The 27,078-nt window shown below is 29.9% G+C and overlaps 2 protein-coding genes and 1 long non-coding RNA gene across 3 annotated transcripts; all 3 read right to left on the bottom strand.

The window, feature by feature from the left end:
• Positions 1–16,246: 16,246 nt before the first annotated feature.
• On the bottom strand, positions 16,247–19,468 carry LOC145314266 (uncharacterized). The gene is made up of 3 exons (XM_080154113.1): positions 19,414–19,468; positions 16,719–18,991; positions 16,247–16,478 (listed from the first exon to the last, which is right to left on the bottom strand). Exons 2-3 carry the CDS (start codon positions 18,624–18,626, stop codon positions 16,425–16,427), a joined length of 1,962 nt encoding a protein of 653 aa, XP_080010239.1. The 5' UTR covers positions 18,627–18,991; positions 19,414–19,468; the 3' UTR covers positions 16,247–16,424.
• Positions 19,469–19,504: 36 nt separating this feature from the next.
• LOC145314267 (uncharacterized) lies at positions 19,505–23,837 on the bottom strand. The gene is made up of 3 exons (XM_080154114.1): positions 23,397–23,837; positions 21,249–21,991; positions 19,505–20,946 (listed from the first exon to the last, which is right to left on the bottom strand). The coding sequence occupies exons 1-3, from the start codon at positions 23,788–23,790 to the stop codon at positions 20,203–20,205; spliced, it is 1,881 nt and encodes a 626-aa protein (XP_080010240.1). The 5' UTR covers positions 23,791–23,837; the 3' UTR covers positions 19,505–20,202.
• A 211-nt stretch (positions 23,838–24,048) lies between these two features.
• LOC145314268 (uncharacterized) lies at positions 24,049–25,332 on the bottom strand. The gene is made up of 2 exons (XR_013877718.1): positions 25,072–25,332; positions 24,049–24,715 (listed from the first exon to the last, which is right to left on the bottom strand). It is a non-coding gene; the product is annotated as an uncharacterized LOC145314268 (long non-coding RNA).
• Between the last annotated feature and the right edge of the window lie 1,746 nt (positions 25,333–27,078).

Below are 27,078 nucleotides of genomic sequence, written 5' to 3'. Positions count from 1 at the left end.
CTGATGACAAATAAGGTTCATATCATAATACAAAATATGCTTTTAAAAATTTAACATTGTGGTGTTTTTGCATTTAAGCAGAACAATTTTTTCACTATAATTTTCTACCAGGGATAGAAAAAAGTTATAGGTTTTTTGTTTCACTGGAATTCATTGCATCCATGACTGATACCTGAGACTTTAATTCCTGCGAGGGAAACCATACCACATGGGGCCAATATTAACCTTAAACTAACCTAACCTTAACTAACCTATATTATAAAATTTCAATTTATGTAAATACAGAATATGTCTAATTTCTTGATAGTCTAACCATTAAAAACTTTTCTAATTCTGTAAAATTTTCTCTTGTATTCAGTTGATTTGTATCTATTTACTGTGTAATCTATGAGTCATTTAAAATCATAATTCTTAGGCTATCAGAACGCTCCTAAAATACCCAGTGATTTTTGCAATATTCAAACAACTTGATTTTTGTTGTTTTTGTGGGACACCTGGCATTGTTATTCAAAGAATGACACCAAACCAAATATAGTTAATTCAACAAAGTAGTTAGCACAAAGTAGTTGGCTAATTTTGCGGAGTTTACAAAAGTATTGCAAATTATTTTACGAACCCAGTAATAGTGTCAGACTGATTATGACGTAAAAAAAAATTAGCCAATGAGAGGCCATTATTGACCAATGGTAAAATTTATAGTGGCCTCTCATTGGCTAATTATTTTTTTTACGTCATAATCAGTCCGACACTTTTACTGGGTTCTTATTTTAAATTTGTATTTAAGGCCAGGCTACTGCACAAAGTTTTTTTTCATTAATAATTATTTCACATTTAGCAGACAGATAAATAAAAAAAGATTGATCATTGAAAGGCAGGATATAATGAAAATCTTTTTTAAAAACCAGAGATTTTTTTAGAAACATTTTACCGAACATTTTTTTTTTAATTAAAGAAAGACCAATGGGATAGGTAATTGTAATACGGGATAAGGGACCATGGTTCTGAGAAACAAGTATTATTGAAATATTTCTTCCAACCCACTCCATTTTTTCTCCCAGTCATGACCCTTCCTTTTTCCCGAGTTTACTCCGATCATAAAAATTTTATTTGAATCAAAATGTTAAATCACTGCCACTGGTTATAATAAACAATTACACTATCTCTATAGACTTACTTTTGTTTATTGCTATTTTGTTTGCAAAAGAACGGGTTTGTCCTGTTATGGTCCAAACACGCGTTTGATTGATTGATTGCCTTCTTTTAGGTAGTAAAGCTACTTCATAAGTTATGAATCATAATTGACTTGTTTTTTTGCTAATTGTTATAGTAATGTTTGGTATGGTAGTTTTTTAATAGTTTGGTGTAGATTATCCTTTAGACAAAAGTAAATGTAAGAATTGTCCTATTAATGTACAACATTCTATTTTATACTTGAAGGTATAATATAAAAACCACCACAGAATCTACTATTTAATCTACTTTTTTTCAGAAAAAAATGGATATTTTGTTTACTAAAGAATATTGTAGTTTTTCTTTTATTTTTATCTATATAACCGTCTAGTTATCTATCTATCGATCTATATCTCAGTACTTGTAATTAATGAATATATAAAGTTTAACCCCATGTTAGAACCTGAATCTTAGATGTTGAATCCTTCCACATAGGACGTCGCACGATCAATTTTCAAAATGAACACACAATTCAGCAAATATAATCCTTCAAAAAAACAAGGATGGCATATACATGGTTGGAAAAATGAAAAAAATCGCTTACAGAGCAGATGCTAAGTGGCTAAGAAAATCACAAAAACTGAAAGTCATAAATATATCTCCTTTCAAGTCGTCTATATTGAACGAACGGCAGTCAAGATATTAACTCATACCATTTGTAACAAACATACAGACGGACGGAGATAAGTTTCCAATTTCAATGTTGCTTTTCTATTAAAAATGTTATGTTATTGAAAAGGATTAGACTATCAAATTAAATAACTAAACGGATTGTTTAAATTGTACCAGATTATACTTTGTATTATACTTTACTGTTCTTCAACTACAATGCATATAGTGAATGTCTTTTTTTGCGGTTTTGCATTCGCACTTAATATTTGCAACCTTAATTAAAGTTTGAATTTCTTTAACCTTTGTGATAACAAAATATTAGTTCATTGTTATATTCTCTTATCAAATAGTTATATTGCGCAAAGTATATCTAAAGATATTTGTTTCCCTAAGCAAATGGCATTTTTTATAAATCACCTTTTAAGTTTGTATTTCCACAATCTAGTTGTTTCCTTTTGTCACATCAAATATCAGGATTCCTCAGCATCAGACACAGCCACCATCAGTAGCGAGGATTTACCCATTAAGCCACAACCTCAGTCACAGCCACTCGGATGAAAGAAATAATAAACCACTGGAAACCTAAAGCCTTATTCAGCTTTAGTTGCAGCAGCATTACTAAACGGTGTTTAAGGAGCTTTACCTGCTGAAATACTAAATAAAACAGTTTAAATAACACTGTATTAGCAGGAGAAAATAACTGCACGGATTTGGAAGAGCTGGCAGTTTGGAGAAGGAATCAGGTGCCCTCAACCGCAGCCACCTTCAGCCTAATTCATGACACATAGACATCCATTTACATTTCTATAAAGAAAAGCGTACCAATTTATATATATATATAGATTAGTTTTGTTTTCATGTATACTATCATTCTTGATATATGAGAATATGTATTTATTGTTACATATGTAAATATCGTGCAAATCATGGCCTATCAATGGAAATTCAAATTCTTTTCATTACGAAACTCATGATCTAATTTCTTCAATTTTTTAAGTAGGGCAGATACTCTAAAATTGTTAGTATGCTCGGTTGGTCTGTTTTATTGGCACCTCCAGCAATTCATAGCAGGTATATTCGACATTAGCTATTGTTATTGTATTTAGGGATCTGAAAGGAGAAGACAATGGACGAAAACCTACATCCCTTTCTAATCCTGTAGATTAAAACTATTATTAATAGAAAAGTTGGACACTACTCGTTTGGGACCAACGATGAAACTTAATAAAAAAGAGTAGTACTCAAATTTTTTAAGCCAACAAATAAAATACCACGATTAAAAACTTTGGGTACTAGTGCAATGTATGGGATAATGTGAAGATAATCAATCAAAATATGTTTTTTTTAAAACAATTTTTACTTCGTTTTTTTCATTTTAAAACTTCTCAGTCTTTGAATGAAATGAATCAATTTCTCTCATTTTTTCTTATCTAAAAATATTTTCAGAAATTCCTAATGAATAATCGTGCTAAAATATCAACCTTTGGAATTTACATTTTACAAGTTGACGAATTGATAATAAAATATTTGACAACTTTTTAAGGGTTCCCATATAAATCAGTTAAAACAAAAGGTAGCAGAAACTATCATAAAAAATATGAACATTTTAATCACTAAAATTTCAATTTTGTTTAGACGCGCAAATTAATGTTCTGCTAACTAAGTTATGACACTCTAAAAGAGTTAAAGTTCTGGTACTTACACTCTATAAATTTGCGACTAAACCTACACCAGTGCTTCCAACTCCCCCTGATTTTACAAACAATTTATCATTGTGTTTCTAGCCCTTGATGGGGACTTCAATCCTGCCTCGGTGCTCTAGTAACCTGCAGCAATACCTGACCAAACCTAAAAAGATCATTAAAATACGTTTTTTCATCAAAATACCTTTTTGATAATCGCCAGACATTACCCTTAAAAAAATAACCACTTTACAGTTTTGCAGAAACATTTTATAACAACCTTCTGAAGTTAGTTAACACCTGGTCAAATATTTCAGGTACCTTCACGATTAACCAATAAAATATGTATTTTTAAAACATTTATGATTTAATACATGTTATCCTTATACTAAAGTAAAAGAATGTCTGTTTGTCTGTGTTTACCGAAGGATCTCACTAACCGCTGAACCGATCGGGCACTCCTTGACAGGGTAGCTTCTCATAGGTCCTGGGAAGGTTTATTATAACTATTCCCCCCCCAAAAAAAAAAAAAATATTTTCTTCTTTAAAAAAAAATCTAAAGTAATAGATTTGGTTATCAAATTCGACTCTACTCTCCTCAAGTACCCCTAGAGGCCTCTAGGGGCGTAGCCGCTAGTTTATATATGTTTAAATAAAAGTTTAATTTTTGTTTTCGTGAATTATATCTTTACTTGGATGACTATATGTCTATACAGCTAAATGCTTAATTGTTTAACTGTCTATCTCTCTAACTGTCTAACTATCTATCTGTCTAACTGTATAATTGTGTATCTTTCTAAGTTTTATAATTCATTTCTCTTATTCAATATCTTAAAATCCTTGGATTGTTTTGGGTTCAAACTTGTTTAGTCGAAATATTTCGACAACGAAAGAGTATTTTTATTTATCATATTTGGGGATTAATATTAATTTAAAGTCCACTGTTTTATCCCATAAGATCATGTAAAATTAGAAAACTATCTATATCCATTTTTGTAATACCCATTGCTTCCCTTATATTTCAATAATATATTGAATTTGATATTATGATTTAAAACAGTTTTCAAATTATAATTCTTTTTTTTACTAAAATCCTAAACAAGCATTTTCACCTGTAGTCTTAAGAACATCTTTGTCAATGTGGCACCCCCACCCTACCCCCAGCCCCCACCTTATTTATGATTAAGAGAAACAGATGTAAATATTAGTAAATATCAAGCTTCTCTAAAAAGAAAATTCAAACAATGACTTTGATCCAAAATTATAATGAAGATTTTTAAATTTTTAAATTTATTGAATACTAGTTGCTTCGATTTTAGCCTCTAGGGGAGGGTTGGGGAGTTCAGAAGAATAAAGCTTCCTTGAAAAGTACAATCCATTCGAATCAACAATTTTAGAGATTATTAACTCAGACAAAATACATTACTACTAGAAATAAACTGCAGATAGATTCTTAATCATCTTACTTAACATATCTGAAAAGCGCAAAATAGTAAGTTATAGGAAGGCCCTACACGAAAAGTAATGTGACAAACATAACGGTTTTTTAAGTAAAAAACAAAAAATATTTTCAAATAATCTCAAAAAATACACTCATTATTAATGTATAGAATGACTTTGCTTCCTAAAGATTTATGGTTAAAACAAAGTTTGTTGAAGTCTTGGACAGAAACACTTTACATGACTTTGAAAATGGGCATCTTATACACATGTACTAAAGGACATGGAAATAGATTCGAAAAAGAAAAACACAATAATAATAACAAAAAAACATATAATGATTAAGACGTAGGATGTATATTACCCCGTCCCGTTTTAGAAAAAAAATTTTAAAATTTTTGCCCCCAGCCATATTATGGTTGATTTATGCAAAATAATGACCCATGCAAAATAGTTTTTCTGTAATGCAAAAATTGCAATGGTACAAGCACTGCAAAGTTTTTAAAATTTTCAAAAAGACCTGTTTTTAAAGCTCTTGTACCATCTCAATTATAAAGATTTTTACAAAATTTCAATTCTAGTGTGTCGATATAAACCTGAAATTTACCAAAAAAAATGGGGGCAGTCTCAATTATAACATATGAAGGACAAAGGTGCAGCAAGTAATTTTCTAAATTAAAAATTGCCAAATTTCATACATTAATAATAGGGTTAAGCCGGATTGGACGGATATGGATATCCGACTGATTCAAAATGCTGGATATCCGGTATTCAGGTTTATATTGACACACTAGAATTGAAATTTTGTGAAAATCTTTGAAATTGAGATGGTACAAACTTTTTAAAATCTGCAAAAAGACCGTTTTCAAAGCTTTTTTCCATCTCAATTTTAAAGATTTTTACAAAATTTCAATTCTAGTGTGCCAATATAAACCTGAATACCGGATATCCAGCATTTTAAATCAGTCGGATATCCGTATCCGTCCAATCCGGCCCAACCCTATTATTTGTGTATGCAATTTGGCAATTTTTACTTTGGAAAATTATTCGCTGCACCTTTGTCCTTTTTATGTTATAATTAAGACTGCCCCCATTTTTGTTGGTAAATTTCAGGTTTATATCGACACACTAGAATTGAAATTTTGTAAAAATCTTTAAAATTGAGATGGTACAAGAGCTTTAAAAACAGGTCTTTTTGAAAATTTTAAAAACTTTGCAGTGCTTGTACCATCGTTATTTTTGCATTACAGAAAAACTATTTTGCATGGGTCATTATTTTGCATAAATCAACCATATTATGGCTGGGGGCGAAAATTTTAACAAAATTTTTCTAAAACGGGACGGGGTAATGTATATATGTTCGTATTTTCCATTGCTATTCAACAACCGGTTAGACCAATTATTTTTATTCTCTTTTAGGAAAGATCAATGCTTATATGAGCATGTCAGGCTTTTTTATTTTTAACCAATATTTTTTTAAAACCTTTATTTTCAAATTGGGTGCATTCCCTCAAATTCCCTATTGATCACTAAATCCCCCCTCCCCCATTACTTTAAAAAAAAACATTTTAAAATTAAGTGGGAGGGGGAGGATTTTTTCTACGTTATTCCTGCGGGTTTCAACCAGAAACCAATAAAACCTAACTTAAACTGCCCAAAAGTGATAAATAAACTAATCAACCAAGTGTATGAAGCACACAACAATCCAATCTTTTGATTGTTTTTGTGAAACTAAATCTGTGTCCATAAATATACTTATTTGAAGGTCATCTCTACATCATATGTTTGGTTTAATAGAGTTAGTTATAGAGTAGGTACTACACAAGTTTCAAACAATACGTTTAAAAAATCTTATGTTGTACAATCGGACAAATCTTTTGAAGATATGAAGTGATGAAAGTTAAAATCCTGTCTATAAAAATATTATTTTGAAACTTCGTAATGTTTACATTAAACCATATTCTATAAATTTTTTTATGTTTGCCTAGGAATTAGCCAAAGCCTTACATAGATATAAAATGATATGTGAGACTTGAAAACTATTAATATTTTGCCCTAGTATTTAATTGACCTAATCCTTAAAATAAAGTAAAAGGATATTTGTATGAGTGTGTGTTAGTTTGTACCGAGGATCTTGCTAACCGCTGAGCGGATATGGTTCTCATTTACAGCGTAGCAACCTATAGGTCCTCGGAAGGTTTCTAACTATTTCTTTACTTTTTTAAACTTAGGTTTTAAATTCAACTTCAATAGCCACTAGATGCCTCTAGGGGCGTAGCTGCTAGTAGATGATAAACTAAGCATGATAACTCTAAAAAGTTCTAATGTATTTTTACATAGTTTTATATGATCAGTTTGTCTGTATGTATGTCTAGAACTGCGTTTGTGTGTGTTTGTGTGTCTATGTGTATGAGTGAATTTAGACAAACATTTGTCATAGGCCTTTAAATCTTTCAGAAATAAAGGCATAGAATATCAAATAAATAGATAAAAGCTCATTAAAACAAATTTGAACAAATCTAATTATTATAGAATTATGAACTAGTGTCTACGCTGGAAAGTTTCAGAATGTGGTGGAGATATAGACTTACCATCTTCTTTATCAAAATAAAATAAGAAAGTTGACTGATAGGGAGAGCAATAAGTGGTAAGTGAGATCTTTCTGTACAAAGTGAAGCACACAAACAGACAGAAAGACATCATTTTACTTATATATTAGAAAAAGTGACAATTGTGATAAGTATAAGAAACAATTTAGTATAAACATTTATTTTTTCCCTTGGCATCTATCTATTAATACTTTACGTCTGAGTCAGTTATCATACATTACAGCAAATAAAGCGAGTCAGTAATCCATTTTCTGCTATTTTTTCATATGAAGTATTTTTTTATCATTTTGTCCTCTCCATTATGGTTAATAATTTTTTTATTCCATATAAGGATAATGTCTTCATGGAAAATATCTCAAAACTTGGGTGCACAGGAAATAAAATTCGATTACGACATTACTCAATAGCCCAAATGTTTACTAATTTTTGCTTCATTTGGACAGACGTACCGACATCGATCTACTTTATATTCTTTCCTAATGTTTCTCTATCAAGATTTTGGCTATAAAGGTATAAGGAAATGTTAACAGTTATGTTGGAACGCCACCTATGACACATGATCATGTATTAGTAAAATTGTTGAAATTCTAAATATCAGGTGTGTCCCTCCTTGCCAAGACTAAGGGACTGCTTCACAGTGAAATATTCCAAAAAATGTTTGGATATTTTTAGTTGCAAAATAATATGTCGGAATTTTATGTTGAAGTTCCATTATACTTGATCCACATACAAAAGATTGAAGTTAAAGCAAGTTGTTATTTTTCAGTAGAATAACATTTCTATAATTTCAGCAAAGGTTATGTAATATCACCTCAAGATAGATTATTTAGACCTTTGAAACGTATTTCTTATGTAAAAATAATTAACTTTGTTAGTATACTGTAAATAATCACGATCTATTCTATTATTTGTTTGTGAACACATCATGTTATGTCTATTTTTTTGTATGTGTCCTCAAATAAGCATTTTGTTTAATTTCATTTTAAGAGAACATTCCTAATCTATTTTCAGTTTTTGTTTTGTAAATATGATGAAATATAAAAGAAGAATTTTTCCATAACTAAAACTAAAGATTCTTTTTCAGCCTACGTTAGAATTACATTGTGTTGGATAAGGTTTCAATTCTGATGCAGTTTTGTATAGTCTGTATGGTGTTCTTACATTCTAACTCTATTTATGGAAACAATTTTAGCCTGAACAAGAATGATTACTTTTAATAATAGCAAAGCTGCTTAATGTGACATATATAATAATCATATGAGACAGTTAAATCTTTTATCCTTAGATAAAAGTAACAGGATGGCTGTGTGTGTGTGTGTAGCGATTGTTCTCAATAACTCTTTACAGAGGCCTGCCATTGGTCCACGGAAGATTTCAAACTTTTTTTGAGGGAGTGTAACACCACTATCCCAAGAAATAGAAAAATAAGTCATCCAGAGATACCTCTAGGGGCATAGCAACATAGTATTAAAAACTAAACTATAGAGAAACAAGAGATTCAACAAAAGTTTTGGCTTTTAACAAACTTTAAAGAAATGTAATTTGAACTTAACATAAAACCAAATTTTCCAGTTATTTTGTTTGAACGTCTTGTGGTCGTGTCCTATGCTTGGATAAAAAGACAAATGATGCTAGATCTTAAATCTACATATGTTTCAGGGTTATGAATACAGGTTCTAAATTACAGCTCTTTGATTGAAATTAACTTAATGATATTTCTACTCTTTGCATTTTGGTTTACAAGTGCTTGTATTTCTTATTCACAAACTGACTCATACACTTACTAACTCAGATCTTGTATAAATCTTCTAGCTTTTTTATTAAATATTTGTTGAATGGGGTGGAAGGCTACAAATTTTAAGGATAAGACAAATTATATATACATCCGCAGTGATATTTAACAAAATAACCTGCAGATTAATGCATTTGTTGAAATTTTTTATACTGCTAGTTTAAACAAACCAATCAAGAATTCATAAAAATAATCAAAGTTCTTAGGCTAATTAATAAGAATACTAAAATCCTATAATTAAGAATCCAATGCTCTTTCCTCTGGGTTATAGAAAACTAAATAAATATGATTTGGTACTTAATAAGTCCATAAACTATTATTCATCTTAATGAAAATTAAATAGTTTACAATCAAAATATCTAACTAACCAACCTAACTAAATAACATTGATGGACATAGTATATGGTTGTATATGAAAAGGAGTTCCTGAATAATCCTAAATATTTACATAAGCATAATTATGGTCATATAGGGTAATATGGAATATCTTGGCTATTCTTATTATTACTAAATACACTAGTTTTATTTCTCTCCTAGCATCTACGGGGGTATGGAAGGACAGAAAGATAGCATAAAACCATTCAAAGACAATTATAAAGTTGTCCTAAAAGGTTCAAAGTATTGGGACTAGTATTTTTCAAAGCATCAAACAAAAACTTTACTTCGTTATATTAAAGAAGATACACCAAAAACTAACATTTTGTAAAATAAGTTAAAACCTGCCAAAAAACTTATTTTTTTTTATTTTGTTTTTCAATCAGATCAACATACAAAAATCAGACCCCCGTAAATATTATCACCAAAAATGTAATTTATTTTGGTTGTAAACTAATTTTAAACATAAAAAGCATTTATTGTAAAGGATATTTAACCTTTACAAATAACATTATAACCTGATTAAAAATAAATAATACAGAATTAGATAGATATGGATAATATAATGTGACATCACATAACGCAACTTTGATGGAAAAGGTCTTTTAGACCATTTACATATAAGTTAAGGCACCTGCTTATACCTATATTTTGAAGTTCAATCCTTAAAAAAAGCCGTAATAAAGTTAAAGCAAAGAAGTTTAGCACATAACTTTTTTAAAAGCCAATTGATTCACTAATAGATTGAATTAGGGCGCATAAACAATCAATGACCTTTAAAAACTTTTAATTTAAAGAAATTCTAATTTAATTAAAACCATTTGATATAATTTTCAAAATCTGCTAAGGTTGACTTTGGTGATAAAAAATACTTTTAAAAACAGAGCCCTAAATTGGGGCGATATTAAAATGTCAAGGTGTATTTGGAGACAAACGTTAGGGACATCTGCCTTTTATAACATATTTTAATTTCTTGTCTTGTATAATCAGTTTTTTTTGTGTGTTATCATGGACTTTTATGCCTCCCAGTAATAACACTTTTTACCTTAATTTTTGTTAGATGATAAAAAACTTTAACATGGTTGGGAATATATTATTAAAAAAGATAATAAAATAATATTGAATTGGACATAATAAATTGCCATTTCTATTCTTGATTGTTTTATTTGTGATTTTAACCACTATAGCTAAAAACATGGCTAGAAAAGCTTTCTTTTGTGTATACGTGAAACTTGGTATTAAGATTTTAATCCTTTCGGCATGAACTAAAGATTTGTCAAGTAAGGGAACCATTCTCAAAACACCTTAATCAATTTATAAACTTATTTTTGTTTATGTTTTAACATTTTTATGAATATGTGTAAAACTATTGAAGCAATATACGATCATATAAATAGTCTTTATATCCATATACGATTATTTTATCATAATCGTTAAAATTTCGCAAAGTTTTTTTTTAGTCAAGGAGGGATGGGGTGGGGGTAGTTCCTTAACAGAGATAAAATATCTTTTGTTTATAGCTGTATACAATTCAGATCATATGTTTATTGTTTACATATAAATAAGAAGTTTTATGAATAAGGCCATGTTTGGTAATATTTGCAAGCACATTTATCATTGTGAAAATTTATGCAAATCATACTTTTAAAAGCACTAGGTAAACAATTTATAACATTTTTAAAATGTTTTGAATTAGAATACAACCAGCTTCTTTTATTGTAAAAGTAAGTGATTGTATTTACATAAATGTTCTTAGAACCAAGGTTTATTCGATTAACATTTGACATAGATTTATTCATTGTATAATGTTTGTAAATATAATATTAGATTAATAGTTTGTTGTGACTTTTTACGTTGGTCGGGATAAATTATTTTATAAATATAGATTTCCATATATTCTAATAATATGTATATTGTATAAGTATTATTTAATATTCATAAAATTAGTATATATAATTTTTCTAAAGTTTAAAAGCATATTTTTGCAAGGCAGATAAACATTATGCTAAAATCATTAGTTTATTCTTTATCTGTTTATCACAAAAACATTCTAAAAATCAAAGACAGGGCTATATATAAACTGATTAAAATCATGAATTAAAAAAGAAAAAGCTGTGTGACTACAAGCGATTTTTTTAAAAAGCTCAGTAAAGTATTTATATAGTAAATGCCAAAGATCTTTTCTTTTATATAGAAGTCGTAAGAATTTAATTTTTCCTCTGACGGACGAAAGACAGACAAAGAAATTTAGAGATTAGCTTTGCTTATAGAAAGAACAATACTGCACTGTTGTAATAAACTTCTCATTAACTACTAAATATAATTTACTAAATATCTATCCCTGTTCCAGCAGACCTATTGAGAGATATTATTTTAAAAACAAAATCTATAAACCAGATCAATAAAGTACCCTGCCCTATTTCTAACAAGGATGACAACATCAATAAAATTGAAGCTCAGCAAATCTAAAACTCGGAGAAGCATGATCATTAACAATTATATATGTAGAAATATTAATAGATTTTTATTATTTAAAAATAAAGTTCAAAATAGTCAAATACCCAATCCAATATGTTTAAACCTCAATTTCAGAGGATTTACCTTGCTAGGTTTGAAATAGAACGGTTCTAACTTATCATAATGGCTTTATTTTTATAAAGGTAAGAATAGCTTTAAATTTTTTGTCTATTAGGAATACAATTTAATTACATTTAAAAGAAACATTATGACAACTTAAAGAGTAGCTCCCCAACAAATAAGACCTAAAGCCCTGATGACTTAACTCATGAAACAATATAAACTATAGATCTCATTTTAGATTAGGTTTCAACTAAACTTTTTGAGTATCAAATCTACTCTACATTTTAGTGTATATGTTGGTCTAGCAATGTAATTTTTTGACTTTGTATTCATGCGCACTAACGCACTAGTTCATCTCTGTTTAACTGTCTTCGCTCTTTTTGTTGTTGTTGTTTTTATATAATTTATTTCGAGTTAAACATGAAACAAACTATGAATTTATGTATTTTTAAATGTTTATAATAGATAAATTACGAATTACGGAATATAAATCATGTACATTTGAAGTATGAGATATTATTTTTTTGTTTAAATAGAAACTCAAGAAAATCATTAAGAAAATCAGAATTTAGACCCATATTATTTAAAATTGATAAAGCAGATTTTACAACAAACAATGATTGAGAGAAACAGTTTAGAATGGTCCATCTTGATAAACATTCATCTTTACTAATTTTTAATGAGCGATCTTTGGCAATTAGAATTAGCAATGATAGTTGAAAAAATATTTCATTTTTAGCAAATATAGGGTACCAAACATTAAAAAGATAAAAATTTTCTTTGAGATAAATGAATTCAGGGGTATCATTATTAAAATAATAGTCTAAATATAAAGCAAGTGCATTTATAAAGAATTTTGGGTAAAGGCAAAAAAATAATGAATGTTCTATACTACTTTCTACATTACATAGATTACATTTGGTAGAGTCACTATGACCAAAAAGACCTAGTTTTCGTTTTGATACAAGAGTGCGGCATATTTGTTCAAAAAAGAAACTTTTAAAATATAGGGGTAGAGGAAGAGAGAATAATTTATTGAAACTCAATTCAAAAGACTCAGTGTCAGGGAAAAATAGACCATCTCTCAAACGAGTTTTTATTGCAGGATGTTGTTTTTTGAATTTATTTCTTAACATGATTTTGAAGTGTAGAGAAAATATTTGTGGATTAAAATTGTTTAGGTTAATGAGGGGTTTTCCTAAATTCATAAACTCTTTTTTGGTGACTACTGGAAAGTGGGATGCAATAGATTTCAAAACATTTAATTTATTAACTAGAGTAGTACATGCAGGGTTATTTGTTATTTTAGTATGTAGAGTAGGAAGTATGATAATTCTATCTCCAATTATTCTGTGGTCAAAAATATTTGCAACTGTAATTTCGCTCTTTTTATTTGCTTCGTTTGTGTAACGACTTTTACCTTTCCTTTTTTTCCTTTCCCTCCTTTCCTTCATTATACAGTTTGTTTGTTTTTTAGAATATATTCGCTACTTTTAATTGTAATTATAATTGTCCCTGTTTACTTCTTAGTTGATGGATTCAAAATAAAAAGCAAGAACAAGATAGATAGAGGAGTAAAATTAGTATAAACATATACAGAAATATAGTTTTAATACCCTAGTTGTTCACTCTTAAACTTGATTATTATAATTGCATAATGCATGGAAAATCACCATTAGAAAATCTCTATAGTAATCAAGTTAGGAGTATTTCTAACGTATAAACTGTTAGGTAGTTGACTTTAGAAGAAAAAACTTCTATAAAAAAATCTTTAGATTCCTTAAAAGAATCAAATATTTAAAACAAAAATTAAAAATTACTTTTGGTTTTTGATATAAAAATAGTTAACTTTTGATGTTCTAATAACCTTAGTTTTGTCTGAACTTCTTAACAGGGAAAAATGGAAAAAAAGATTAGCAGGGGTCCAAATATTTCAATAGGGTCAAGAAATTTGAATATGCAATCATTAATAACACATGCTTGAGTGTTTCCCAAAAACTGCAGTAGAAATTGTTTTTAACTTATTGAAATAAATAAACAAAGAAATGTACACAAGGACATCCCCAAAATGAATAAATTTTTTTAGATAATTTAATAAGATGGAATAATGGATATTAATAATTCTTTTTTTGTGAGCAAGGATATTTATTATGATAATATGAGTGGTTAGTCAACTGTAACTGTGGAAATTCTAATCATCTGAACTTAAGCATCTTTCTCAAAATTAATTATAATTTTTTTGTGATATCATCACAAAGAATTAATATGATGTTCACAGTAACTTTAGTTACTTTTTTCTATTTTAATTTTTTTATTACATTACAGAGCAACCCCACGCCTGCATATTTGTTTACATATACTATTTATAGATTTGTAGTATCTTCATATGTATATGCAGGGATCTTAAGGGATAAGACAATGAACATCCTTAATGAGAATAACAAAAATACTCCATTGTATTTTAAAATTATTGACTAAAAAAATTAATACTGTCAATGAGAGAGCCAAATAATAAAACTTTAGGTACCATAATAATTTATATATCAATACCCCCCATTCCCTGAACATTAACTTCTTATTAGCTCGATTTCTTGAACAAACAGCTTGGTACATAGGGTTTACTAGGGGGAAATTCCTTATGTGTTACCTATGTGGACTTAGGGAAAGTGATTTCCTATGACGCACTTACAGAAAGTGTCTCATGAATAATACTTATGTTAGCTGTGCGTATTTTTCACATATGTAATTAGCTCAGGGAAGTAAGCTGTCATAAGTATTTAAAAGCAATGTTGCCACATTTTTAATTATTATGTTGTCCAATTTTTTTAACAGTTTGATTTACACAAAGCCCATTTTGAAGATCTTATTGAATGTCTTCTTCTCTAAATTCCGGAAATAGAATCATAAAATGATAATAGTAAACATAACTATTATTTTTAAGTATTAATATAATTTTATAGAAACAATAATTTAATCAATATAATAACTTTTCTTAATTATTTAGGTAATACAAATATGTCCTTAAATTTTTTTCTCTTATTAACAAATTAAGTTTACAAAGAGTGTAGATAAATTAAGAAAAATACAAAGAGTAAATCTTTATACAAAAGTAACAGGATGTTTATCTGTATGTTCGTCTGTACCAAAGGATAATTGAACAAAATCTTTTTTGCAGGGACAGTGTTTGTCTCTGTAATATTTATCTTTTAGAGAAACTGCAGCTGCTGAAATCGCTGCCACTGGCAAAAAAATTTTTTTCACCATTTCTTGCCACATCAGACAATATTGTATCATTTAAGACCATGTTATTTTTTTCCAAAAATTTTCCACTGCGAGAGCACTTAGTAATTTTTTGTAGAATTTTTAATAATAAATTCTAATGTTAGGCTTTTATTTTTATAGTTTGTTAATGGTCTACATAAAAAGCAGTTACATCCCCCTTGAAGAAATTAATTAAAACCGTGGTGGGATTAGAATTAATTAAAGAGTTTTATTTTCTATATTTTCTTCCATATAGAACAATTTTTATCATTGTTTATTTTAGTTTTTTGGAGCTTTTTTTATTTGTGTTCAAATTCTAATCTACAAAAGTACCTTGAAAAACATATCTACTTAATTCTACCCTCCCGAAATTATAGAATCCTTCTTCAGCTTTGTCCAGCTTCTTTCATCCGTCCACTTGTCTGTTCCTTAATCCTGTCCTAAATTAGAAGAAGGGGGTGTCCTTTTTCCGGCTGGGGATAAGCTCTATACCTAGGGAATAGGATTCTAACATAAATCAGGAATACAAGAGTAAATATAACAAATTTATCTCTTGTGTCATAAAACAAAAATATCAGCATGACTGATTTATGTTAGAATCCATCATATTACCATTAAAAAATTCCAGAGGGAGGGTGGGCGGGCCGTTCTTTGATTTTTTTAAATCTGTAAAAAGAAGGATTAAATAACTTAAATTATATAACAAAAGCAATAATAAATAAGCACAATCCTAATAGAATAACAACATAATATAAAGTAAACCAATGAAGAATTGAAGACAAAACTGATAAAAGAATTCTCAACGATTAAACCACGTTTTAATCCGAAATTAAGAATCCTTCTTCAGCTTTGTCCAGCTTCTTTCATCCGTCCACTTGTCTGTTCCTTAATCCTGTCCTAAATTAGAAGAAGGGGGTGTCCTTTTTCCGGCTGGGGATAAGCCCTATACCTAGGGAATAGGATTCTAACATAAATCAGGAATACAAGAGTAAATATAACAAATTTATCTCTTGTGTCATAAAACAAAAATATCAGCATGACTGATTTATGTTAGAATCCATCATATTACCATTAAAAAATTCCAGCCAAAAAGGGAAAAAAGAAAAAATACCCAAAAAGGGAAAAGGACACGGACACCTGAAAGTCTGCAAGGAGTTTAGAACCAAGGAACCAATCTTTAGAAGGATTCTCCATCCAATGTTGTAGAGATAGAGGCCATCCATATTGAAGAGATTGATATTTCTTTGCAATATTCAAACCTTTGTCATCCGTACGTGACAGCAAATCAGCTACAAGCGCAGGGGTAGTAGAAAGACAAGGACAGTGTCGCACAAAAACTCGACAACCAAGAGAAGTTGCCACATGGTTGATAGCAGTGACAATAACACTTGTATATTGATCTTTCTTTGAACGACCCTTCTGATAGGCCCAAACCACAGGTAGATTATCAACAAACAATATAACACAATTTCCAGGCAAATGAGCAGCATTGTGAAACAGTGGTAGAATTAACCCAATGGCTTCCAACAATGTAGTCTTTCTACCAAACAACTTTTGGTGTATATCAACATTTAAAATGAACTGGTATGGCCAGACAGCTTGACCACAATATCGGATTTTATCATCACAATAGAGAAAACCTGTAGCACCGACACCAACAGCATAATCTGGAGGATTGTCGGGATTAGGAACTCCAGCAGCATCACTAACAAATGCCAAGGCATTAACAGGCGGCGAAGATAAAAAGTGAGGGATAGGAAAACCACATTTAAAATCTTCAAAAATATGAAGCCATGTGTGTAGAAGTTCCACAGTCTCAATACGAAGCAAAATTGGTTCAGGATCCACTTTTTCTGCTTCAAGGGTTTGTTCAGCTAATGGTCCTCTAAGAAATTTTAAAGGAGGACATAAAAGAGCTAGAGTATTAACAACACCTCCAACTTTCTGTAACTGTTTCAAAGACACATTGACCATCCTAATAGTATCTTGAATAATCTTCATGTGAGTCAATCTTTTAGATTCATTATATGCCCATGTCATTTTCTTGGTGTTGAAATAAATACCAAGGACAGTACCAGAAGTGCGAAACAGAAATGCCTTATCTTCGCCCGTCATATCCGCCAGCGGAAGGTTGATCTCCTTGGCAAATGCCAAATAACCATCAACAAATCTCTTGTTATCTTCTAAGCAGGGAGATATAACCACTTGATCATCTAAGCAACGGTACAAAAAACTGGGATCTGTACCAGTTCTGGTTTTGACTAGATCACTAAATGACTGATGTAAATCATCATAATTAGGAACAGAGGAGATGCTTCCAAAAATTAATCTGACCTCTATAAAAAGTTTACCCAGCCATCTAAAGCCTTGAAGATAAAACTGGCTTGGTTTCACAGGCATCAGTTTGTAGGCTGAAACGTGGTCCATCTTAGAGATAATAGCACCCGTGCCCATATCAGAAATAGCTTTGGCAACATGACGGGAGGTAGACATAGAAACCTTTCTTAGTTTATGAGGAATGATAGCCTCATTAAAAGAATTACCTTCCGGTTTAGACAGGTTCAATATAGGCCTGAATTTGTCAGATTGATTAACAGCAAACAAACTATTAATTCTTAAATTCGGAATAGGGCTTTCATCAAATGGTCCAGCCACAAAACCTTTCTTGATCATAGTGGCAAGTTGGTCTGTATAATGACGAGCCACTTCTGGTAATAGAACACTTTTACTGTTATCATCATCAAGGGGATGTAATTTAGATTCGTCCACAAGAGCATCAGCCCCGTCTCGTAAATTCAATAATGTTCGTTCAATATTAAATCTTTGATTATCATCCAAATTATTGTATAAATCTAAATATTCCTTTTCAAATTTGTCAACATCAATGGGCGTATTAGCTTCACCCGTAAGGGGTAATTTATGGAAAGGAAACGCCGACCAGAAATCCGAATCAGGACTAGTAGAATAATCCTTAAAACACATATTTATATTACATACAACAGAAAATATAAATACAAAAAAAATCATTAAGTTCCTATATACCATTTATAATCAGTTTAACGAAAATCATTAAGGTTTTTAACAAAAAACACATAAGAGAAAGAAAAAACAAACAAACAATATTGATGCTTGTAAAACATAATACTTGAAAAAGAACAAAAACACTTAAATTAATGGAGAATAAAGCAAAACAAATGGTTCTCATGATAATTATGTATAATGCCGCAAAATTCAATTTAAATAAAATATCGTCTTTAGTATGTAATATCCCTTTAAAACCGGAATTTCTGGATTTTTTATAGATTTAGGTTTGGGTTTTGGAAGTTCAATGTCCCAGGTATATCGACCAGCATTAGTCCAAGCATTCAATTTACCAGCATAGATACCCAAAGATTCATGTGTAATCGAACCTAAAAAGAATAACAAAAATAACACCATTGAATAAAATTTAATCTATCAGAATAATTGAAAATAAAATATTTGTAAGAAGTATGTATTAAAAAGTAAAACGAAAAAACGATGGAAACAAAATGTATATCAAAATTTAATAGTTTTTTGAAAACACAAAAGTAACCCTATCAAATATCCAAAAATATAAAGAATTACATAAACACGCAACCTCAACAAACACTGCAAAAAAAATCTATCAAATATCCAAAAATATAAAGAATTATATAATCACGCAACCTCAACAAACACTGCAAAAAAAAATCGATCAAAACACTAGCACGGAAAAAAAAAAAACCTATAATAGCGAATACACTTGCAGAACATAAAATCCGAGCAAACAAAATAATTTTTTATTTAAAACCAAACAAAACTTAATAAAAACCTAATGAGTACAAAACGAGAGCTAACAATTCCATTACATACATTGTAAAACATCTGAAAAAACAAGAAAAAAAATTAAAAACATGAAACAATGAGATAAAAATCATTTATTCACAAATTAAGCAGAATAAAATACAAGTGATAAAACAAAATCATGATCATAAAATTACCGAGAGAAACATCATCAATAAAACTGAAATTTATTAAAATTTCAGAAATTAGGGAGAAAAAAAACAAGACTATAGCTATTGAATTGAAATGTCAATACTATTGAAATGTTAATACACATAACATCATTAATTATTTTTTATCAAAACAACAACCAAAATTTAATTTGGTTAAAAATAATAAACTTAATCAATTAGCTAAAACAGTCTTATTCTTCCCTATAAATTCTACATATAGAAGCTGCATTTGAAAAAAAAATAAAAAACACAGCTCTGGAAAAAACCAAATAAAATAAAAATCAAATCATCAAAAATGAATTGAAAAACAGAATAATTGACAATAAAACCTCAATATATAGATATATCTAAGATATATAAATAATTTAGAAAGACATTAGTTATTATTTTTTTGGTAACAAATATAATCTACAAAAAATAAAATTTTACTGAGGTAGATATGACCAGAAATGCATGATAAAAAATACACATCAAAAAGAGGTAGCTATAAAATAAATTCTCATAAATCTCATGAATTTATCATTACCCAATCAAAGATATTAAACACAAATCTTATTAACTGAATTGAAACATAATCAATGTAATCTCAAAAAGAGAAAATTAATTTAGTTTTTAACAGAAGCAAAATGATTGATTTTTTTGTGTGGTTGACCACAAGGTTTCTCATTTACAACCCATGTACAACCATGAAAACGTTTAAAATTTCTATCGTCAACACAATGAACATCATCAATCATACGACGTGTACAACCATTAGCATTATTAAAGTTAAAACACATCTCCAAACCATTAAAACGTAGAGGAGAAGTTTTCTTGCCAGATTTTGGTTTTGATCTTTGTTGAGAGGGTGAAGCGGTAGAGGCAGTGGGTGAAAAAAGTTCTTGTATGGAAGTTCGACTATTATCCAAGGTATGATTCTTGAAACGGTAGTCATCAAGACAAAAAGCTTCAAAAATCACCGCGATTTCATCAGTGGCTAAGTGCGCTTCACGTTGTTGGAATCGTTTATTGTTTATCCGCAAACAATAATCAGTAAAAAGACTACAAAAACGGCCTGGATCCATAGGCCCTCTGCCTAATCCTTTATAATTGCACTTTTCAACAAAAAACTGATTCTCAATCAAAAATAACCATAATGATTCCATACTACAATCTAATGGGAAAACACGACGTCTAAGTGTTTGAGCCCAAAAGAAGCTATAGAAAAACTCTATGAGAGATTTTACATCCTCATAAATTGGCTCTGACCTACACTCAGGATCTTCCCCAAAATTTTGTGATAGACGAACTTTGGCTACACCTTCGCTCTCCTTCTTAAAAGTACCAGTAGTAAAGAGTTTGAGGGAAATCTAAACAAACAAAATTCAATCAAAAGAAATTCAATAAAAAACAATCAATTAACTATTATACTTAGAACTCAAAATAGAAAAAGAACAAAATATAAAGAGAAAAAAAAATATATATATCATGGAAAATAAACCATCAAATAAAATTTCAATTAATAGAAAATCTATAAAACCTAAATCCATGAAAATGTAACAATGCTCAAAATTAACGCCATCAAAACAATAAGCTGTAGAAAAAACAAATAAACAATCAACTTAATCATTTAAACCATAAATCGATTGCTAAATAAATAAACACAAAATACCTTCTGACTCACTAAATTATGTGATTCCAGGAAGGCACTGGTAGAGATTCTGTGGGAATGCCGGAGATGATCAAAAGAGTATGCGTTGATAGGCGTTATACTTGACCCAATAATGTCCCTTGACATTTGAAAAAGCCGTTGAGAACTTGTCACAGGCATTCTTGAAAACCTCACTGAATGCAGTTTTGTTTGTAGATCATCCATTTCTTCTTTAAATAAAGTCTCTTGAAGAACAGTCGTCCTGTTTTTATCCAGTTTGTCCTCCATAGATTTTGGCTGAGTAAACATGCGCTCCGTAGCCTCCAGCTCCTTCTGTGCCAATACAGCTAAAGGGATATAACAGAGAGCCTCCCACGCAATGTCATCTAGGCGACCCTGGCGACTCAAATTTTGATACCTAGTTCTCAAATCTTCTCGTGACAATTTAGCTTCGCCCACCGTTAGATTTTGAGAAAAACTAACAAATTTATGAGGATCCTCTGTAGTATTGGCAACCAATGGTGAATGATTATAGGAAGAACTAGGCACAGCACAATTAGATTGAGAATTGACACTTTGAAAATTAGGATTTGTAACAGAAGGCAAAGTTGTAGGAAGCACACTTTCAATCCTTTTTTTACGTAAATGATCAGCAACTGAAAGACCCTGATTCACCTTTTGGACTTTGTGAGAGTTTTCATCTTGAATCTCACGTGTAGCAGCAAGAAGAGCCTCTGCCTCCTCATCATCATCAAGAGTCATGTCTAAACAAATATCAACATCAAAACAAAACAAATAATCAACCACAATAAGCCACCACAATTAGCAACCATAATTAGCAACTATTATTAGCAACCATATTTAGCAATCATAATCAGCAACCATAATTAGCAACCATAATTAACAACCATAATAAGTAACCACAATAACCACAATCAAAATAATCATAAAAAAAATCAATTTCAAATCCAAAGTAAAAAATTAATTCATCTATTATTAAATAAATCAAATAAGTACAAAAGAAAAAACAATAATCTTGTTCAAGAATTATGAGAATTTAATAGCTACCTACAATAATAACAGTAGAAACTGTAGTCAACAAAATAAAATAAACTTATTTCTGCAATAATTTATGTACTCTACCCATAATATTCCTTTGTTTAAATCCACGAAGCCTAGTATAACGTTTGCAAGAATTACTTTTCCATCTGCAAGAAGTCATAATATCTTCCTCACTAAACAAGTGAGGATTGGCAGACATTAAGCTAGGTAAACCACTACGAAAAGAGTGACAACTGAATTTGACATTAGGATCAGAAAAATAAGGTCTTAAACATTTCTCCAACAAAATATTCATAAATCTCATATTTAACAATGTACCATCAGTTAAAACAAATAATAAATCATTGGCTCTGGCTTTGTTAAGAGCCTCACATTGATTAAAAAGAATATTAATATAATTGATTGGACAATATCTAGAATCAGAATATGATAATATATCAACAATAAAACCCTCTTTCTCCTCAGAGGTCTTAGGTATGGGAACAAATAAAGTATAATTTTGTTCAGATGAAAAATTTAACTTATCCCAAGTAACAGCACGAATTAAATCTAAACTGTTCTCATTTGTAGAAATCAATTCCCCAAAATGAGTTGAGGACCAAAAACATATCAAACAGGCAGTCCAAATAACATTTATATCAAATTTACAATATTCAGATTTAGACAAAGATTGTCCTAACAATTTAAGGACACTAAAAGTCATAACATTTCTATTCAAAGTTGGAAGATTTAAAGTTGCTTCCCAATTATCTAAACCTTTAAGGAACAAATATAAATGGTAATCTTCAAATTGACCAAATTCACATTTATTTAATTTATGTAAAGTTTTAACTGCAGACAAATAAGATTTAGCAGTGACTACTTTGACTTTTCTCCACAAAATCAAATAATTCACATATTTCACAATAACATCAAAAGTTAAAGGTAAGACTAAGGGAGAACCAATGTGTTTTAAAAAACTAAACAAAGAATCCCAGGCTGTACGGTAGCTCTTCCATGTACTATCTGTCCATGACAAACATATATACTTTTTAGCAGAGTGTTGTATACTAGGAGCATAATACCACACATTGAAGTTTGGACCATACTTAGAAAACATGTGTGTACCTGTACTTTTGCTAAATGTAGAATCATCAGGCAAGTTTGATGAATGTTTGTGAGAAGGATCAAAACGGTGCTTGTTCCCAGTAGGAAATTTTGGATCACGTATGTAATCTCTGCACTGGTTCAAAGTCAAGTTAGCCAATACTCTACAAAAAATCATCAGGTTCGGAAAATCAGTTAGGACAGTCTTTCTATAATCTGCGTGTGATAGAGGCTCCTCACTAAAGACTACAGGACCACAAGGAAAAAAATCTTTGATGTCCATACAATGGTCAGGCATCTTTGTTGTAGAAACTACAAATGTTTCTATAGTCATACCGCCAACATCGTGTCCTGTAAATCTTGAGTTCTCATTAAGAACTACCGCTTTAGCAGGTAAACATCTAACACATAACATTAAACCAGATGCCTTGTTCGGGGGAACAATCACTTCAAATCTATAAATAACATGACATAAATAATCAAAAAAAAAAAATTTAATCAACAATAAACTTAAAACTTCATCAAAATAGACTTTTTTTTAACAAAAAAAAATAAGAAAAAAACATAAAATCAATTAATCAATTAAGAACATTTTATAACAAATCAAATAGATCAAATAGATTAAAAAATGTCAATAATACAAAACATTAAAACGAATTTATGCTCTCAGACTTTAAATTAGTTATGTCAATTTCCTAAATGAAAGTTGTAACTCTGGTTTATTTAGCAACAATTTAGCCTCCTCCCTAGCCTCTACCGCACTCTTATTACTGGTTTCAACAACAACCAAATTTCCATTAAGGCGATCTTGAAAAGAAAACCACTGACTGTGCCAAGAATTCTCCTGTTAAAAGTAGTTTTATGCGACTTATATTTAAATGAAAATATTCACCCAAAAATAGAAGAATGATATCAAAAAAAAATAGAAGAATTTAATTTAAGACAACCATAATCATCAAATTAATCCATTAAAATAAAAGATTGCATTAAATTTAGTAACAAAAATCCGAAAAAAATTTAAAAAAATTTTAAAAACATCAAATAATTTTATCAAAACAATAAACAAAATATCAATATTATAAAATAGCATAAAACATTCCTGCATAACAAGCTCCGCAGGTTGAAAAATCATTTCAAATGTGGACTGAGGAAGCGGGTTAACACCCATCAATTCAACAAGATTCAGCGGGAATCGAACCGGTTCAGTCGCCCCCAAAGATACCCGGAAAAAACCAGGGCGATCCACATTTAAACAAACAACAGCTTTCAAATTATCCGTGGAATGGAAATTGGCTTGATACATATAGTATCTATTACCAGGTTGACGATAACCATCAAATCTAAATTAATAAAAACTTATTAGGGAGGGATGGGATGGGTGAAAATAAAATAATCAAGAAAAAAAATATGAAAAAAAACCAATCTTAAAACCCCTAACTTTTTAAAATACTTTAATTTAATAAAATCAATTAATTAATGTACTAGAAACTATAAATCAAGACACATTTATAACTTAAACCCTTAACAAAACCCAATTAAAATTATTAACAACATGATTAAATACAAATTTTAACTATCGATAAAAGTTCAATTATAATTATCACTTTTAACTTTAAAACATATTCGAATTATTCTTTGATTATATCTTTTAAATATGATTTTATTCCCTAGTTAAATCCTATAAATAAATTCTTACCGCGCAATATCAGGAGGCCCCGTTGTTCCCGCCGAAGTACCTGCCGACATTGTAGTTAATTATCTACCACAACCGTTCTTTGATTTTTTTAAATCTGTAAAAAGAAGGATTAAATAACTTAAATTATATAACAAAAGCAATAATAAATAAGCACAATCCTAATAGAATAACAACATAATATAAAGTAAACCAATGAAGAATTGAAGACAAAACTGATAAAAGAATTCTCAACGATTAAACCACGTTTTAATCCGAAATTATGTTGTTATGCGCAAATGCCCCGTAAAAATCGATTATTAACTCATGAATTTGACAGCTAAGCTTAGGTAAAACAGCTTATTCACATAAGGAATAGCCTGTTCCCCATGTAACATAAGGATTGAATTCACATATGTAAATGACGTCCACTTAGGGAATTTACTTCGGGAATTCACTTCGGTTTTACATCGGGATTGTTCATGATACACTTTTTCTATGAGTTCACACAGTGAAAGCTGTCATAGGGAAAATCAAATTCTTCAAGAAATCGAGCTATTACTACAGTCTAAAGATGCTAGAGGGTGTGTGTGTGTGTGTGTGCGCTTGGGGGGAGGGGTGGGCCAGTTGACCTATTGGTAAACTAACTACCCCTTTTTTTTACTACACCTACGGACGCATTTATTATATTTCCAATGTGTGGTGTTCTTAAAAAACTTTGAATTAAAAAAGTAATTATTTAGGGATGGTCAGTCTAGTTGATGTAAACTGACTTTTTCTACAACAAATGCTAAGTATGGGGTTTACTCTCTCTTTAGACAAATAATATTTTTTGTTTATGTTATCATCAAACTAACAACTGAACTGAATACATTTTTTGGGAAGCTTCACAGCCTCTAAGAGGTATGTGGACTGATTAAAGTGATTAAAATATTACTAATTTTTCTGATAAATTTTATTTGGGATATTAAAGAAAAGATAAATTCTTTTATACAATTTCATGGTAAATATAGTATTTGCTCTCCAATAATTTGCTTCTTTAGAAAAACACTTTAACCCTTTGTGTGAATATTTAGGCGGGCGCTGTAAGTTTAGTTTATTGTTAGACATGAAAGGTTAAAGAAGAATGCATTCAAGATTTACATAGAAACAAACAAAGAAAAAAGAAACTCTTTAAACTTGTTCAAAAGTCTGAACAGTGTAAATTTTTTTCCTTATACATATGTAATTATTAGGATAAAATTTATAATTGTTCATGCTTTTGAATCTCTACAATTCTGCACATTTTTCTGATATACGTTAATAAAAACAAAAACCAATAAAAAACTTGAACATTTCCTTATTATAGAACTTGTGTATGTTCTGAAATAAGTATCTGTTTATTATCATCTTTATTGGTAATAAATTAACTATATTAGAGTGAAAATGAAACTATTAAACAAACATAGCTGTTTAAAATAAATATTATAGCTCAAAAAATAACTTCAATGATGTCAATCAAAATTAAGAATTCCAATTGTTTCTGATAGTTCATGTTAATGTTTTTTGTTGTTGTTAATTGTTATTGCTAAAACTTTATTTTTATGAAATTTACATCTTTATTAAAATAATTCTTAAATAAATTTTTGTTGAAAGATATTGTTTTTTAAAGGTGGAGTAAGAGGAAAAGGGAGAGGGTAAGCTTATAAAAGGGGTAAAATATAAAATGAAAAAGAGGGAACCAAAGGCAAGATGACAAACAGAAGCGTGCATAGATTGGTTAGGGGTAGGTGAGCTTTTAGGAGGCGTTCATGTCATTGGGGGGGGGGGGGGCAAGGGGTGTCACCAATGCAGCTAATCAGGATAAAGGAGGGGGAACATTTTCCTGAGAAAAAGGGATGATTTATGAAGGGAGATTAGTAGGGGGGAGAAGAAAAAGAAAAGGAAAAATAAGGTGGGGGGGGGGGGGGATTGCAAGGGTAAAAATTAGGTGCAAGCAAAATGGAAGGGGTGAATTTTTGTCTGGGGAGGAAACTTATATTACTATTATAA

This window comes from Acartia tonsa, chromosome 3 (genome assembly GCF_053477335.1).
Source record: "Acartia tonsa isolate MP-2025a chromosome 3, ASM5347733v1, whole genome shotgun sequence".
Lineage (NCBI taxonomy): Eukaryota > Metazoa > Arthropoda > Copepoda > Calanoida > Acartiidae > Acartia > Acartia tonsa.
Note: the sequence above shows the minus strand (reverse complement) of the source record. Positions and strands in the feature narration are given on the sequence as shown.